Raw genomic sequence first — 16,226 nt, 5'->3', positions numbered from 1 at the left:
AACTGTAATATTTTATAATGAATGTGATGGTTCATTTGTGTTTTAGTATAGACTTTAAATGACTCATGATTAAAATGAATATTCAATATTGATCCGTCGGCCATCATGTCAGGAGTGTGTTAGCGTTAGCATTAGCATTACTGTACTTTAGCAGCGTGTTTCGGGTTGTTAGTTCTGGACAGGAAGTGATGTCGTCCCAGTGGCCCTGGGTTACCATGGAGACAAACTGGGACACAGTTAAAACAACTGGGAGTGATGGCGTCTCATGGGGGGGGGGGGGGGGGGGGGGGGGTAGTACCATAACGAGATACAAACACACTGAACAGCCTCTCAGTGACGTACAAAGTTAAGGTTTTCCAGGTTCAGTAACTTCATTTATAAAGATTGTGCACAAACATGACCTCGGCTTTGGCATTCAGAATTAAAAAGTCATCGTAAAACAAAAACAATAAATAGTCAAGAGACACAAAAACAAGTCTTTAGAATTAAATAAAGCGTGGCTACTAAAAAAGAGAGAAAAAAGAGAGATTGGGATTAGATTGTTCCGGGTCACAGCTCCATCCAGGACATTGCACCTGAGCCCAGTGACGCCCGAGACGCCGGTCTGGACCCAGACCTGGACCCGGGTCTGGATCCCGGCAGTCTGGAGCTGGTCAGCAGCCTCCTGCCCAGACTGAGGCCTTCCTCCCAGGGCTCGGAGGCCTCTCCGCTGGCCCGGCTGACAAACACCACGGGCGGCTGGGTGGAGGCCATCTCAAACCTCAGCTCCACGGTGCTCTTATTACCGCGGAAGGAGGAAGAGGAGGAGGCGGCCTTCCTCTTAGTCCTGGGCTGGGGGGACGGGAGTGGGAACGCTGGGACGACTCTGTGTGAAGACGAGGAGGCGTCTCCGGCGGCGGAGGACGAAGAGCCCAGTTTGGCCAACGCCACGGGGATCTCCTCCAGAGACTCCGCAGAGTCCGAGTGGTACTCAGCAGGAGGAGCGGCGGCCTGGACGGGGCCAGGGATCGGGACGGGGGCCAGGGGGGGCAGGGAGGCCCTCAGAGGGAATGCTGGGAAAGGAAGCCGTGGACCCAGAGACACAGAAGACACACTGGTGGGCTCTAATGGGAGGAAAACACACCATCAAATGTCCATTTATGAACCAACGTTTGGTCATTGTACTGGTCATTTTACTGGTTATTGTACTATTGTAGTGGTCATTGTACTGCCATTGTACAGGTCATGATACTGGTTATTTATACTGGTTTAATGTGTGTAAATTTGTGTAAACTTGTGCAAATGTGTGTTTCTGCTGAAAACAGAGCCCTTGTTGTTTGAGGTCACAGGAAGGCATTACATGAGTGACGGTCCTCACAAGGTCAGAAAGACAGACATGTTTGTGTGTGTGTGTACCGGGGGGCGGGGCTGAACCTGGGCCACGCCCTCTGGTGACCTCTACTGGAACTTTACGGACCTTCTTCTTTTTCTGTAAAAAGCACAAAGACACACTCTCATTGGCCAATCAGGAGACAGCATTCATGTGTGACGTCACACCGATTATTGACACATGAGTGACGTCATAGACGAAGATGAGAACCAGAAGGAAACAAACACATTAACGCTTCACACTAATTACAACACACCCCCCATCTCTTCTGTGTGTGTGTGTGTGTGTGTCTGTGTGTGTCTGTGTGTGTGTTAACCTGTTTGTGTGTGTGTGTGTGTGTTTACCTGTGTGCGTCGGTGTGTGTGTTCTGCTGCTTTCAGCTCAGTAGACGTTGTGGGCGGAGCTTCTTCCTCCATGACAGGACTGGACACGGTCCTCACTCTGCCGTTAGACAGGAACCTGACACACACACACACACACACACACACACACACACACACACACAGACACACACACACACACACACAGGTGTTACGAAGACAATTATTTTCCTATTGATCGATTAATCGTTGGAGCTCTAAAGTTAATAAATAATGTGACATAATGGTTATTTAACAAAATCAAATATTTAAATAAAAATACAATCTTTAATTAATTAGAATTGTGTTTTTTTATGCAAACAATCACTAAATATGACAATAACTAAGTAAAAAGATGACATTTAGAATATGACATTTGTTTGTTTTTAGTACAAATCCCTGTTGATTTTATTTATGTTTTAATAAGCCGACATTTTACATTTTGGTTCAAGTACAACACCCCGACTACTTGTCCTGCTGACCGACCAATCACAGCACAGTAGTACCATCCAATCACAGCACAGTCTCTTCTCTTTGTCTCTCCTGCTGGACTCAGCGCTCTGAGAGCTGCAGTATAAATAAAGTCACTCCCAACAGACGAAGGTTCAGAGAGTGGAATTATTTATGAAGGCAAACACACACACACACACACACACACACTTCGTTTGCTTCCTGGAGGTCACGGCCAAAAGAATTCTCCTTTAGCACACATTGTTTTTGGTGTTTCCATGGCTATCTATTGTGTTATGAAATGAAGTGTTTACTAAAAAGGTGTCGGGAGATCAATGGCAGCGAGGCGTGTTGACAGGACCAGGACCAGAACCAGAACCAGAACCAGAACCACTCACTCTGCCTCCCCCTGCACAGACACAGTGTTCGGTTCCTCCACGTCCAGCTGAGGGTTGGTGTAGCCCAGAGTCCCCGAGTAGTTCACGTCCTGAGGGGGGGTCAGACCAGAACACATATTTACTGTAATTAAGAGTTATTGTGTGTTTTTGTATTTCAGCTGCACAGTCAGGCTAATAACGAAGCTAACGGCTAACAGGAGGAGGTTCACTTCAGTTACATTATGAAAATGAGTACTGGCTGAAGGTAAATTATAACGTCCTTCTTTCCTTCCTTCCTTCCCCCCTCCTCCTTTCCCTCCTCCTCCTCTTCTTCCTCCTATTCCTCCACCTCTCTCCTCCTCTTCTGTTTCTAGTCTCTGATCTCTGATAATGTTTCATTGTAAACAACCAATCAGAGGAGAGCTAGTAACATTAGCAGCACCGCTAACGGCTGACAAACGGAGGTTCAGTGACATCATGATGCCTTCAGGCTCTGCTCAGTGAACATGAGGACTGGCTGAAGCTACATTATAACGTTATCATGATGTGTTCACATGTAATTTGTAAAATGTAGTTTTGGTGATAAACTAGAATAAATCCAGTAGTTTGAAGGAGATGTTTACACGTTAATATAAAATAGATATTAGAGATGAATTATGAGCTGTTGAACTTCCTAACACAAGCTCTAAACACATTATTATACTTCATTATAAATAATAATGACGAGATTTATTTATCAATAAAAATACAATCTTTTATTCCGTTATCATTTAAATTGTGTGTTTCTATGAAAATAACCACTCTAGACAGTAACGTTAAAGGATAACATTTATATTTTTTGATGTTTGTTTTTTTTTGTCGAATTGTTACATTTTCGGTTTATTTTATTTATCAATAAATTAGTCCTCCATTTTCCCATTTCTTTACATTTCTGATAAGTTTGTCTATCAATCATGCAGCCGAGCTTTTTTCATGTCAAACCCTGAATACGTTTATTTTTTTAAGGCAACGGTTGATGATGATGTCGTTTTGTGTAGTTTGTAGTCACAGTACTAATCACTACTCTACTAGACCATAATATCCTGCCATGTCACCATGGTTACAATGTCCTGAATGAGGTGTTACATTTTAAAAAGGATGTAAAGGTTCATCCTGTGTTGATGTCGCCCCCTACAGTCAGAGAGAGGAACAGCTGCTGCAGGTTTTTAACTTTACGCCAGTTAATTGTGTGTGTGTGAGAGTGTGTGTGTCGTGTCACATCAGAGCCAACATGGCCGCCGGCGGAGCCTCAGTTACCTTGATGAGGTGGAGCGACGGTGGAGCCGCCGGCTCCTTCACTGATCCTGGTTTCCTGGAGTCTCTGCCGTCCTGACGGTGACGCTGACGCACAATGTACTCAAAGGTGCTGAGTCGGTTCCACACTGTAACACACACACACACACAGGGATGATGTCACCGCCACACAGACAGACAGACGTGGTGTGTGTCTGTGGCGTCTTACTCAGGTAGAGGTGGAAGCAGAGCAGGTGGCAGAGCAGCACGGACGACAGCAGACCCAGAGCGACGGTGACGGCGGCAAGACCGGGAATCACTGCAGCAGCCGACCGGACCGGAGCCACCGGCAGGAAGAGAAACCACACGGCTGTCTCGTTCCTCACTACGCACACGCACACACACACACACAAAGAGGCACTCACAATAAGTTGATCGGGATGAAATTCTGTCATCATAATGAAAAATGAAGTGAAAAACAGGAGCCTGATTTAAGAAAGAACAGACTCACAATGTTGCTATTGTTAAATAATAATATTCTATTATTGTTCATTTTTATTATTATTTATTATTATTGTCATATATAATTATAATGTATTATTATTATTAATTATTAATTATTAATTATTAATGTTTTCTTTTGTTTTATTATTATTGCTATTTTGTTCTTATTGTTATTATTATTATTGTTCAAAATGCAAGGTAAATTGGTTCCGGTGTGTTTTAAGCATATTTTGAGGATTATCTGGATATCGATCTGGTTCATCGTGATCACAATGAACCAGATCGATCTCATGCTGGGTCAGAGGTCAGAGGTCAGAGGTCAGGTCTTACCCATGAAGTGTTTGTCAGAGCGGAGTTTAGACGGATCCAGAAAGAACTCAATGAAGACATAGAAGGCAACGACCAGAACCAGAGAGACCCCCAACAGAGCCGAGACCACACTGTGGAGGAACAACCTGCAGGATACACACAGTACTGCTAAATACACACAGTACTACTGAGCACACACAGTACAGCGGAGTACACACAATTCTGCTCAGTACACATGAAACTGCTGTGTACATACAGTACTGTTGAGTACACGCAGTACTACTGAATACATATTTCTTGTGTATTTACACACAGTAACTTCCTCTGAGGAACCTGAAATACATTTAAACTGTTTCCTTTGTAAGTGTTTTTTTTGTGTTATTTGTAGTTTATCATGTACAAGTACAATGTGTATCAGAGTTGTAATAACTACACAAACAGGTCACAATGTTTTCTCAATAACCTGCATTCTCTAAAATCATAATTATACAAAAAGGTTTTGGTTTTTCAATATTAGAGACATTTTATTCTGAAAATGACTTCCTGTTTGTGGGTTATGATCAGCTGGAGCTGACATCCATCATTGTAATTTACATTATCAGATATTTAATAAAAGGACACAATGATTTTAAATAACATTAAAATACAGATGTGCACACTAAAGTTTCTATTTGTTGTATTACCATCATGGTGGAAAGTACAAGTATTTGCATTTCCTTCACATTACCAAGAGAGAGACGAGCCTGACGCTGTGAAGGAGAAGTTGTGTTATTTGTTGACATCAGACTTACTTGTAGTTCCTGCTGCCCACACAGTTGTTGAGCCAGCGACAGTGATGGTCGAAGTTAGAAACACACTTGTTACAGGCGCTGCAGTGCTTCGACTTGGGACCCCTGAAACCACACCAGAGGCCCAGGTTTAAAATGCACTGAGTAGTAGTACTAGTCTGACTGTAGTAGTAGTCTGACTGTAGTAGTAGTAGTAGTCTGACTGTAGTAGTAGTCTGACTGTAGTAGTAGTAGTAGTCTGACTGTAGTAATAGTAGTAGTCTGACTGTAGTAGTAGTAGTAGTCTGACTGTAGTAGTAGTAGTCTGACTGTAGTAGTAGTAGTAGTCTGACTGTAGTAGTAGTAGTAGTCTGACTGTAGTAGTAGTCTGACTGTAGTAGTAGTCTGACTGTAGTAGTAGTAGTCTGACTGTAGTAGTAGTCTGACTGTAGTAGTAGTATTAGTCTGACTGTAGTAGTAGTAGTCTGACTGTAGTAGTAGTAGTAGTCTGACTGTAGTAGTAGTAGTCTGACTGTAGTAGTAGTAGTAGTAGTCTGACTGTAGTAGTAGTAGTAGTCTGACTGTAGTAGTAGTAGTAGTCTGACTGTAGTAGTAGTCTGACTGTAGTAGTAGTAGTAGTCTGACTGTAGTAGTAGTAGTAGTGTGACTGTAGTAGTAGTAGTAGTCTGACTGTAGTAGTAGTAGTCTGACTGTAGTAGTAGTCTGACTGTAGTAGTAGTAGTAGTCTGACTGTAGTAGTAGTAGTCTGACTGTAGTAGTAGTCTGACTGTAGTAGTAGTAGTAGTCTGACTGTAGTAGTAGTAGTAGTCTGACTGTAGTAGTAGTCTGACTGTAGTAGTAGTCTGACTGTAGTAGTAGTAGTCTGACTGTAGTAGTAGTCTGACTGTAGTAGTAGTATTAGTCTGACTGTAGTAGTAGTAGTCTGACTGTAGTAGTAGTCTGACTGTAGTAGTAGTAGTAGTCTGACTGTAGTAGTAGTCTGACTGTAGTAGTAGTAGTCTGACTGTAGTAGTAGTAGTAGTAGTAGTCTGACTGTAGTAGTAGTAGTAGTAGTCTGACTGTAGTAGTAGTCTGACTGTAGTAGTAGTAGTAGTTTGACTAGTAGTAGTACTAGTCTGACTGTAGTAGTAGTCTGACAGCAGCAGTACTAGTAGTAGTAGCAGTAGTCGTACTAGTAGTAGTAGTAGTCGTACTAGTAGTAGTAACATTTTTTAGTAACTCAGACGCTGTCAGCAGACTGCAGGTCTACGTGTGACCCAGTTCCTCCAGGACCTCTTGGGAGAAACCAGACCACTGACCTGGTTTCTAACTGCAGCTCAGGATCAAATCCATCACAGTGACTCACATCAGACCTCAGTGAGTACTTTCATTATTTACACTGAGGAAGTGAGCTGCATTAAACATGGAGAGACCCAACACTTCTTAAAGGGCCAGTACCTCCCTACTGTCTAAATGTTACTACAGACTGCCTTCAGAGACGACCTGATGACGTCTGTCCAACTCTCTGGAGGACACACAGGCTCCTGCTCAGGTAAACGCACCTGAACCTTCATCATTAGCCACGTTAGCTCGACGTGAAGCTACGCTGAGTCATCTCAACAACTATGGAATGGATCATCATCAGATGTTCAGACATTCATGATGAATCCTGAGATTTTATTTTACTTAAATTTGTAATATTTCAAACTGTTTAACTGACAGCATTAATCTTATTTTCAGTTCATTAACTGTTAAACGGATATTTATCCGAATCAGGAAATGAATACTGTAGCCGTCTGTGTTCACCCAGAGCTCTACGATCCCTCATATCAGTAGAGACCGGACTATGTGTATACATGTGTGTGTGTAAACCATATGGTGCAAACATGCCGTATTTACGTCTATATGACGTTATGTTGAGTTTTGATGGAGCTGCTACAATGTTAGCATAGCACCGATCGATCCGAGCTCCATTGAGTAAACAAGTATTTTAAAAGTTATTTGCTTGTCGTCTTGCGGAGAGAACTAACGAAACATGAATTCAGACAAATCGGCATCATTGCGTAGTTTTATGAGTCCCTTTTTGTCGGTTTATTGCCGTTAAATCACAGCCAAATCAATTTATTGTGTGTTCATACAGCTGTAGTAAACAGCCGACGTGTGGCTCGCTAGACACAGTGAGCTCGATGAAATCCACGGAGCTCCTCTGGACTATGTTATGAACGAGACATGACGGCGTTTAGTTTCCCGTGAAATCTGGGACTTCCACAACACGTACTGAGCAGAAATAGAGGTGATTTTTCCACGGTTGATGGCGGACAGTTGAACGGCTTTCAGGGTGATAACCACGCCCCCTCTCCAGCGCGTCCAGCGCGATTCACGCGAATGAATACAAATAGTCCCCGGAGAGACCAGCGGCGCGAATGATGCGATTAACGCGGCGCGTTTGGTGTGAACACGGCATGATGGTAGTAGTATCTACATAGATATATGTTTCATTAAAACATGTTAGGTTTCTGGGTCATGTGACGTCTCCATTCAAACGCTATTTGAATGGAGCTTTTTAAGTGTCTGTTATTACTGATGTTAATTCATCTAAACATTCTACAGTCTACTCACACGTCCACCTGGCAGAGGTAGCAGTGGCAGTTCTCGATGACGTGGGCGTGTTTTGAGCGGTCGAACTCTGGCACCGGACCTCTGTCGCTCTTGGTTCTGACGTTGCGGTCGGCCGGGTCCACGGACACAGCCATCAGGTGGACGCACAGGTGACACACGAAGGTGACTCCAGTACACTGAGGCTCAGCATCAGGACCACAACAAGATACTAAAGGCTACAACCAATAAACCAATGAGCATAATCAATAAGTAACACCGGGTCCATCGGGTCTAAAGGATACGATGTAGCCTGCAGGGATCCAGTGGGGGGGCAGCAGCGGGACGAACACGCCGAAGCCGGTAACGGCGAAGTAGACGTAGAGCAGCCAGGCCAGCAGCTGGAAGGGGTGCGGAGGCCAGCTCCACCCGTTGGTCCGGGAGCAGAGCGGCGCGTCGGCCCGCCGGAGCCCGTCATCGTCAGCGACCGGCGCCGTGCGGTTCGGGTTCCTACTGCACGCGTCCATCCTGCAAACAAACACAGAATCAAACCCGCTGAGAGGTTGCTTTCAGCCAGAGAGCATGGTCTTCATCACGTGATATCTTCTATCTGCTCCGTCAGATATTGATACAGATATTTATTTGATCAATAAATCAAATAATCAGCAGATTGTTGCATAATGAAAAACACCTGCTGAACTAATTAATAGTCATATTGCTAAATATCCACCTGGAGTTTGAGGCTATACTACAGGTCTGGATGATGGACAGCTCGCGGCTACTACAGGTGTGGATGATTGACAGCTCGAGGCTACTACAGGTGTGGATGATGGACAGCTCGAGGCTACTACAGGTGTGGATGATGGACAGCTCGAGGCTATACTACAGGTGTGGATGATGGACAGCTCGAGGCTACTACAGGTGTGGATGATTGACAGCTCGAGGCTACTACAGGTGTGGATGATTGACAGCTCGAGGCTACTACAGGTGTGGATGATGGACAGCTCGAGGCTACTACAGGTGTGGATGATTGACAGCTCGAGGCTACTACAGGTGTGGATGATGGACAGCTCGAGGCTACTACAGGTGTGGATGATGGACAGCTCGAGGCTATACTACAGGTGTGGATGATGGACAGCTCGAGGCTACTACAGGTGTGGATGATTGACAGCTCGAGGCTACTACAGGTGTGGATGATTGACAGCTCGAGGCTACTACAGGTGTGGATGATGGACAGCTCGAGGCTATACTACAGGTGTGGATGATGGACAGCTCGAGGCTATACTACAGGTGTGGATGATGGACAGCTCGAGGCTACTACAGGTGTGGATGATGGACAGCAGCATTAACCCGGGTACTCACGTGTTTAGCGCGAGTTAACGGGCCCTCCTCTCCGCTGCATCTCGAGCCACAGACCCGTGTCAGACCCGGGTCAGAGCGTTAACTCACTTCCATCCCGTGTTCGACCCGGTGATTAGCTTCACTGCTAACAACAAACACACAAAGGTTAGCGTGCTAAGCTAATCACTCGCAGTGTTCAGAGCTCGGGCTGCTCTCAGATCAGCTCCTACAGACAGTGACGTCGGGCCTCAACATTAAACGTTCATCACGGAAGATGATTTAAATATTTAAGATCAGGCTCTAAGAGAGTCAACCGTGAGCTAACGAGCTAGCTAGTTAGCCTGTTAGCATAGCGGACGCTGCCTCCCAGCTTCTCCCAGCTACGGCTCTGTGCGTCGTTTCCGTGGTAACGCTCCATGGTCCGCTCTCATTGGTCAGAGCAGACCCCGCCCACTGACAGCTGTGTATAAACGAGAGCCGTGTACACTGACGGCTGTGATGACGCGTAGAGTCCAGCAGGGGGCAGCAGCCTCATGAACATTTAAACACTATTAAAGATATTCACATTTAAACCGAATAAACAATAAAAATACACTATTAAAAGATACACTATTAAACAGAAGTGTAATGTATGCACAGTATATGACTATTTATGTTTATAATGTCATATAATATAATACCATTTGATAGGATATAACATTAGAGGAATCAAAGCTTCATGAGTTAAAGCTGCATTCTCTCTAATGTCCACCAGGGGGCGACTCCTCTGGTTGTATAGAAGTCTATGAGAAAATGACTCTACTTCTCTCTTGATTTATTACCTCAGTAAACATTGTAAACATGAGTTTATGGTCTCAATCTCTAGTTTCAAGTCTTCTTCAATACAGCATGATGTTCATTTAGTAAATGATGGTCCATTTAGAGTCAAACAGACCATAAAGCAGGGGATGCTTTAGGGGCGGGGCTACATGGCTCTCTCTAACAAATGAGAGTGAAAGTGTGCTGTCGGCCTGAAGTAGAGTTAAACAGTGAATGTAATGAGAGACGATCTCTCCGGCTTTTTTATACAAACCCTGTAAAGAAACAAGTAATAAATGTATAATAAAGAAACTATGGTTAAATATCATATAAACTATTTGATTTGGCTGCAAAATATTCACTCAAATATGATCAAAAAGCACCAGCTGATCGTTCACGACAGCGCAGAACGTACGTGCTTTCACGTCAGAGTCAAAACACCAGAAAAGTCTCCAACAACACCAGAACAAGTCGCTAGATGTGTTGCTAGTAGCTTTTGACAAGAAAAGTTGCCATGAGGGCTAAATATGTCCCCAGAGCAACACTGGACCTAACAATAGTTCCTATCACATATAAAACCAAACAAAAATACATCTTCATAAAAACAAGTTGTACAAATAATAATATATAAACAAGCATATTAAAGCTACTGCAGATGTAAAAACAAGAGCAGTTCACTTACCAAAGCTGCTGTTCACTATTTAGAGATAAAGTCCATCCTAGGCCAGCTAGCAGCTCTGACACGTCAAAGAATACGCCCACCATGTCAAACTAAAGATCTGATTGGTTGAACACTATGACGATCAACAACATCGTCCCCATTCACTTAACCTGCACATGGATTCACTGGTGAGTCTGCAGGCCTGGGGCCTCTCTTCTACCTAGAGACACAGAGGTGAACTCTGATTGGATCAAAGCTCTACTTAAAACAAGCTGCACTGAAGCAGAGCAGCTGAGGAGCACAGTAGCTGTGCAATGAGAACATAAGATAATGGGACAAATATTTATATAAATTATGATACATGTAGTGTATTTAAGAAAAATGATTACATTATAAAATAGATATAACTTTGTGATTCTGTTTAGGCCAGCAGAGAAGGCTTTGCAGGCCCTGACGGCCACCACTGGTGTGATCTGGATCTCTGCAGACCCCTCAGAGTCCACATGGACTCATAAAGTGGAAATTGAAGGAGTTGAAATATACCAGAGGTTCCCTTTAATGAGGGTGTCTCTCCAGGTGTTTGAGGAGGTCCAGCCTGATCCTGGGGGATCATCTGGAGGACTCCTGCTTCATTGGAGGCTTTTATGGGTGTAAACATGTTTACAGACAGATTAGTTCAAACTTCAGACTGAACACCAGTTAACTGAGGACAAAAGTCGGGTCCCTGTTGACTTCTCGTCATTGTTTACGTTTAGGGTTCAGTTAAGTCCCCAAAAACTGAATGTAAGTCAATGTAATGTGTGTGTGTGCCTGTACTTGCTGCATAGTGGGGACCGAGAGAAGTTTCGGCTGATTTGGTTTTAAGGTTCAGGTTAGAATCAGGTCCTCTACCTGCTGCAACGAGCTCACCTGGATGAACCGGTGGCTCTGTGAGAATCACTTTCTTTGACTTCAGTGCATTCAACACCATCCAACCAGTGCTGCTGAGTGAGACGCTGTGGGTGGTGGTGGTTAACGCGTCCACCGTCCGACTGGGCCGTGTGCCGTCTGATACGGTGGTCAGTGGTACTGGAGCTCCACAGGGAACCGTTCTGTCTCCTTCCTGTTCACCTTGTACTCCACTGACTTCCAGGACAACTCGGGCTCATGACCTCTGCAGACGTTCTCTGATGACTCTGCAGTGGTCGGGTGTATCAGGGACAAGAGGAGGAGTACAGGGCAGCAGTGGAGGACTTTGTGGAGCGGGCCGGTAGAATCACCTGCTGCTGAACGTGGCCAAGACCAGAGAGATGGTGGTGGACTTCAGGAGGAAGACGACGGCTCCACAACCGCTGAGAGTTCTGGGAGAGGACGTGGACATGATGGAGGAGGACAAGTTCCTGGTGTCTCCATCAACAACAGACTGAACTGGAAGACCAACATCAACGCTGTGTACAAGAAGGGGAGGAGTCGACTCTTCTTCTTGAGGAAACTTCGATCCTTCAACGTGTGCAACAAGATGTTGGAGATGTTCTACCAGTCTGGTGTGGTCAGTGCACTTTACTGCTCCGTAGTCTGCTGGAGCAGCATTGGAGCCGGAGACACCGACAGACTCAACAAACTGGTTAAGTAGGCCGGCTCCATCATTGGCTGCAAACTGGACAGTCTGGAACAGGTGGTGGAGAGGAGGACACTGAAGAAACCAGGACCCCCCTCTGCACCACCTGCTGCAGGGACAGCCTGATGCAGCTCCGCTGTCACAGGACGGACACAGGAGAACCTTCTGCTGTCAGACTCTATGATGAATCACCTCTGAACACATCATCCTCCACACGACTACAACACGCTGCACTGTTGTTTGATCTTTGATCTTTGTACTACTGTTTAGTTTACCTAGTTAGTTCATTTAATACTATTCTATTTCATTGTATATATTGTGCATTTTTCATACTTAATATTTTTGCTGCTGTTACAAACAAATTTCCCCCTGAGGATGAATAAAGTATCTATCTATCTATCTATCTATCTATCTATCTATCTATCTATCTATCTATCTATCTATCTATCTATCTATCTATCTATCTATCTATCTATCTATCTATCGATAGGTTTAAGTTGGGTTCAGGCCTTTAGTCCTGATTAGGGGCTCGGATGCATTAAGTCGTTGTGGGTCCTCTCAACAATAGAAGTACAGGGATCTGTGTGTGCATGTATGTGTGTGTGTGTGTGTGTGTGTGTGTGTGTGTGTGTGTGTGTGTGTGTGTGTGTGTGTGTGTGTGTGTGTGTTTAGATTAAGAATAAATGCAATCAAGTGTGACTTTTGGAACATGTGCTGGTGTCCTTACTGGAAACCCCCCCCCCCCTTCACCCCCCACACAGACATACACACACACACTAATACACTAACACACACGCACACACACACACACACACACACAGTTAATCCTGTGAGGAATGTGGATGTCCGTGTGCAGACTTGTTGAAGAGTCGTGAACTCAGACACTAAAACTTTGTCTCTAAAAATAAAGATATCGTTCTTCTATTATTTTAAAGCACACTGTGGATTCTGCAGCACGTGGTCTGACGTGGTCTGACGTGGTCCCCCTTCTCCGAAAACCATGTGGCCTGTTTCTGGTCCGTCTAGTCACGTCACGGTCCACTGCAGGCAGAATATACATTATGTAGGTCGATGCACGTAATGTGTGGAACCGAATTATACTGTTAGTGCTACGCCGTTAGCAACATTTAGCACAAGCAGCTGATTGGCTTAGAGAGCGTGAATGAAACAGGAAGACCCTCCTGCTGGATCCTGGTCTGCTACAGCCGTCCTCCAACAGAATTAAATAAATAATACTCACACTACAGATGTAGAAAATCTAAACATCTGGTTCTGATTATTTCATGAGGCCAAACAGACCCGTGTTTCACACATCTGTAAGCGGACTCGTCAGCTGGGAAGTTAGGTAATACTTTTACAATAAATAAAATATATTGTATTTTAATAGGTTTCCTAGAAAGAAACCAACTAGTGTTTAACTGTTTCACATCCATAATAATAATAAACATTACCAGTTTGGTTCCCTTCTTCTGTCTCCTTACTACAGACATTTTATATCATACGTATAGATATATAATATTTCTCATTAACAAGTGCTGGAACCAGGTTTAAAGTTTCTATTCTGGTTCTGTGGATGTGATCTGATGAAGAGCAGGAATAGAAACTTATTTTCTCATCTTCTGGTTGTGAAATAGAGTCAGTGAACTCATGAAGTCATGTGACCTGTTCCTCTGTTGTTCTGGTTACACTGGGAACAGAGTACCTGAACAGGTAGAGAACAGAGTACCTGAGCAGGTAGAGAACAGAGTACCTGAGCAGGTAGAGAACAGAGTACCTGAGCAGGTAGAGAACAGAGTACCTGAGCAGGTAGAGAACAGAGTACCTGAGCAGGTAGAGAACAGAGTACCTGAACAGGTAGAGAACAGAGTACCTGAGCAGGTAGACAACAGAGTACCTGAGCAGGTAGTGAACAGAGTACCTGAACAGGTAGAGAACAGAGTACCTGAGCAGGTAGAGAACAGAGTACCTGAGCAGGTAGTGAACAGAGTACCTGAACAGGTAGAGAACAGAGTACCTGAGCAGGTAGAGAACAGAGTACCTGAACAGGTAGAGAACAGAGTACCTGAACAGGTAGAGAACAGAGTACCTGAGCAGGTAGAGAACAGAGTACCTGAACAGGTAGAGAACAGAGTACCTGAGCAGGTAGAGAACAGAGTACCTGAACAGGTAGAGAACAGAGTACCTGAACAGGTAGTGAACAGAGTACCTGAACAGGTAGAGAACAGAGTACCTGAACAGGTAGAGAACAGAGTACCTGAGCAGGTAGAGAACAGAGTACCTGAACAGGTAGAGAACAGAGTACCTGAACAGGTAGTGAACAGAGTACCTGAACAGGTAGAGAACAGAGTACCTGAACAGGTAGAGAACAGAGTACCTGAGCAGGTAGAGAACAGAGTACCTGAGCAGGTAGTGAACAGAGTACCTGAACAGGTAGAGTACAGAGTACCTGAACAGGTAGAGAACAGAGTACCTGAGCAGGTAGAGAACAGAGTACCTGAGCAGGTAGAGAACAGAGTACCTGAACAGGTAGAGAACAGAGTACCTGAGCAGGTAGAGAACAGAGTACCTGAACAGGTAGTGAACAGAGTACCTGAACAGGTAGAGAACAGAGTACCTGAACAGGTAGTGAACAGAGTACCTGAGCAGGTAGTGAACAGAGTACCTGAGCAGGTAGAGAACAGAGTACCTGAGCAGGTAGTGAACAGAGTACCTGAGCAGGTAGTGAACAGAGTACCTGAGCAGGTAGAGAACAGAGTACCTGAACAGGTAAAAACAGAGTACCTGAACAGGTAGAGCTACTCTGAATACTACCGGCTCTACTAGAGAACAGTTGCAGCTCTGAATCCTGTGAGTTCTGTATAATTATTAAATCCTCTCCAGGTCAGCAGGTGAGTCGACCTGCAGCCTGATCTCAGGTCAGTGCTCAGCTTTATATTTTCAGGTCATGTTCTGAACGTTTCTATAACTGTTTGTGAGTGAGTGTGTGTGTGTGTGTGTGTGTGTGTGTGTGTGTGTGTGTGTGTGTGTGTGTGTGTGTGTGTGTGTGTGTGTGTGTATGTGGGTCCATATCACTATAAAGTGCCTTTGGTGTCCTCATCAGAATCACTCAGTCATCATGAACATGTAGTTGAATAATGAAACTCTGAGGTCTTATTCTATATGGCCAAACATTTACACACATATCAGAACAATGATAAGCCTCTTGAAATGTGTTTCCTTCATTTTATACCGTTGTTTTTCATTGGATGTACGTGATCATGTCCCACACACTGCTCTGCTAACTACAGTGTGTGTAATAAGCTTAACATGTCCACCCTGTCATAGAGAAATATCAATTAATATAAATACCTTTCAGAAATTTGAAATATATTTGTTAAACAGTACACAGTCACCTTGCCAACTGAATCATGTTGCTAACTGAAGGTCCACCATGTTCTCATTAAATGCTAACATTAGCCAAAAATGTCCACCCTGTCATTGACAATGACAGGGTGGACATGGTTCGTGACAGGAAGGACATGTGCGTAGTTTATGCCACATGCTGATAATGTTACACATATTACAACAGCTATTACACACATGTTATAACAGTACATGCTATAGCTCAGTGGTTCTCAGTGGTTCAATGACATGTGACAACGTGTCCACCCTGTTATTTTCATGTTTTATGAAAATAAACAAATTATTTTCACAAGTTAGCAAAACTTTTTGTGTGATTCCTTTATAAACAAATGAGGGACAAATAGTATTGTTTGAGAGTTTGACCAGATATCTTTGTTGTTAGATTTTATTTAGAGAAGAAAGTGCAACTCTCGCAGATTTTATAG

General features: G+C 44.1%; 1 protein-coding gene across 1 annotated transcript; it reads right to left on the bottom strand.

Annotated features, from left to right (window-relative positions):
- Positions 1–361: 361 nt before the first annotated feature.
- On the bottom strand, positions 362–9,556 carry zdhhc1 (zDHHC palmitoyltransferase 1). Its single transcript, XM_079156686.1, has 11 exons — positions 9,365–9,556; positions 8,308–8,530; positions 8,027–8,202; positions 5,432–5,533; positions 4,662–4,786; positions 4,057–4,212; positions 3,852–3,976; positions 2,577–2,665; positions 1,714–1,792; positions 1,396–1,468; positions 362–1,103 (listed from the first exon to the last, which is right to left on the bottom strand). The coding sequence occupies exons 2-11, from the start codon at positions 8,527–8,529 to the stop codon at positions 550–552; spliced, it is 1,701 nt and encodes a 566-aa protein (XP_079012812.1). The 5' UTR covers position 8,530; positions 9,365–9,556; the 3' UTR covers positions 362–549.
- Positions 9,557–16,226: the final 6,670 nt, after the last annotated feature.

The sequence above is a fragment of the Pholis gunnellus genome (genome assembly GCF_910591455.1).
Source record: "Pholis gunnellus genome assembly, chromosome: 1".
Taxonomy (NCBI): domain Eukaryota; kingdom Metazoa; phylum Chordata; class Actinopteri; order Perciformes; family Pholidae; genus Pholis; species Pholis gunnellus.
The sequence above is the reverse complement of the archived record's forward strand: the minus strand, read 5'-3'. Positions and strand labels throughout refer to the sequence as shown.

Bases quoted from the DNA above. Each gene is read 5' to 3' on its own strand.
- zdhhc1 (XM_079156686.1), bottom strand. From the start codon at position 8,529: ATGGACGCGTGCAGTAGGAACCCGAACCGCACGGCGCCGGTCGCTGAC. The intron at 8,203-8,307 runs GTATCCTTTAGA...GCTGAGCCTCAG, and splicing joins GGATCCCTGCAGGCTACATC to TGTACTGGAGTCACCTTCGT. The intron at 2,666-3,851 runs GTAACTGAGGCT...ACCCCCCCTCAG, and splicing joins CGTCGCTCCACCTCATCAAG to GACGTGAACTACTCGGGGAC.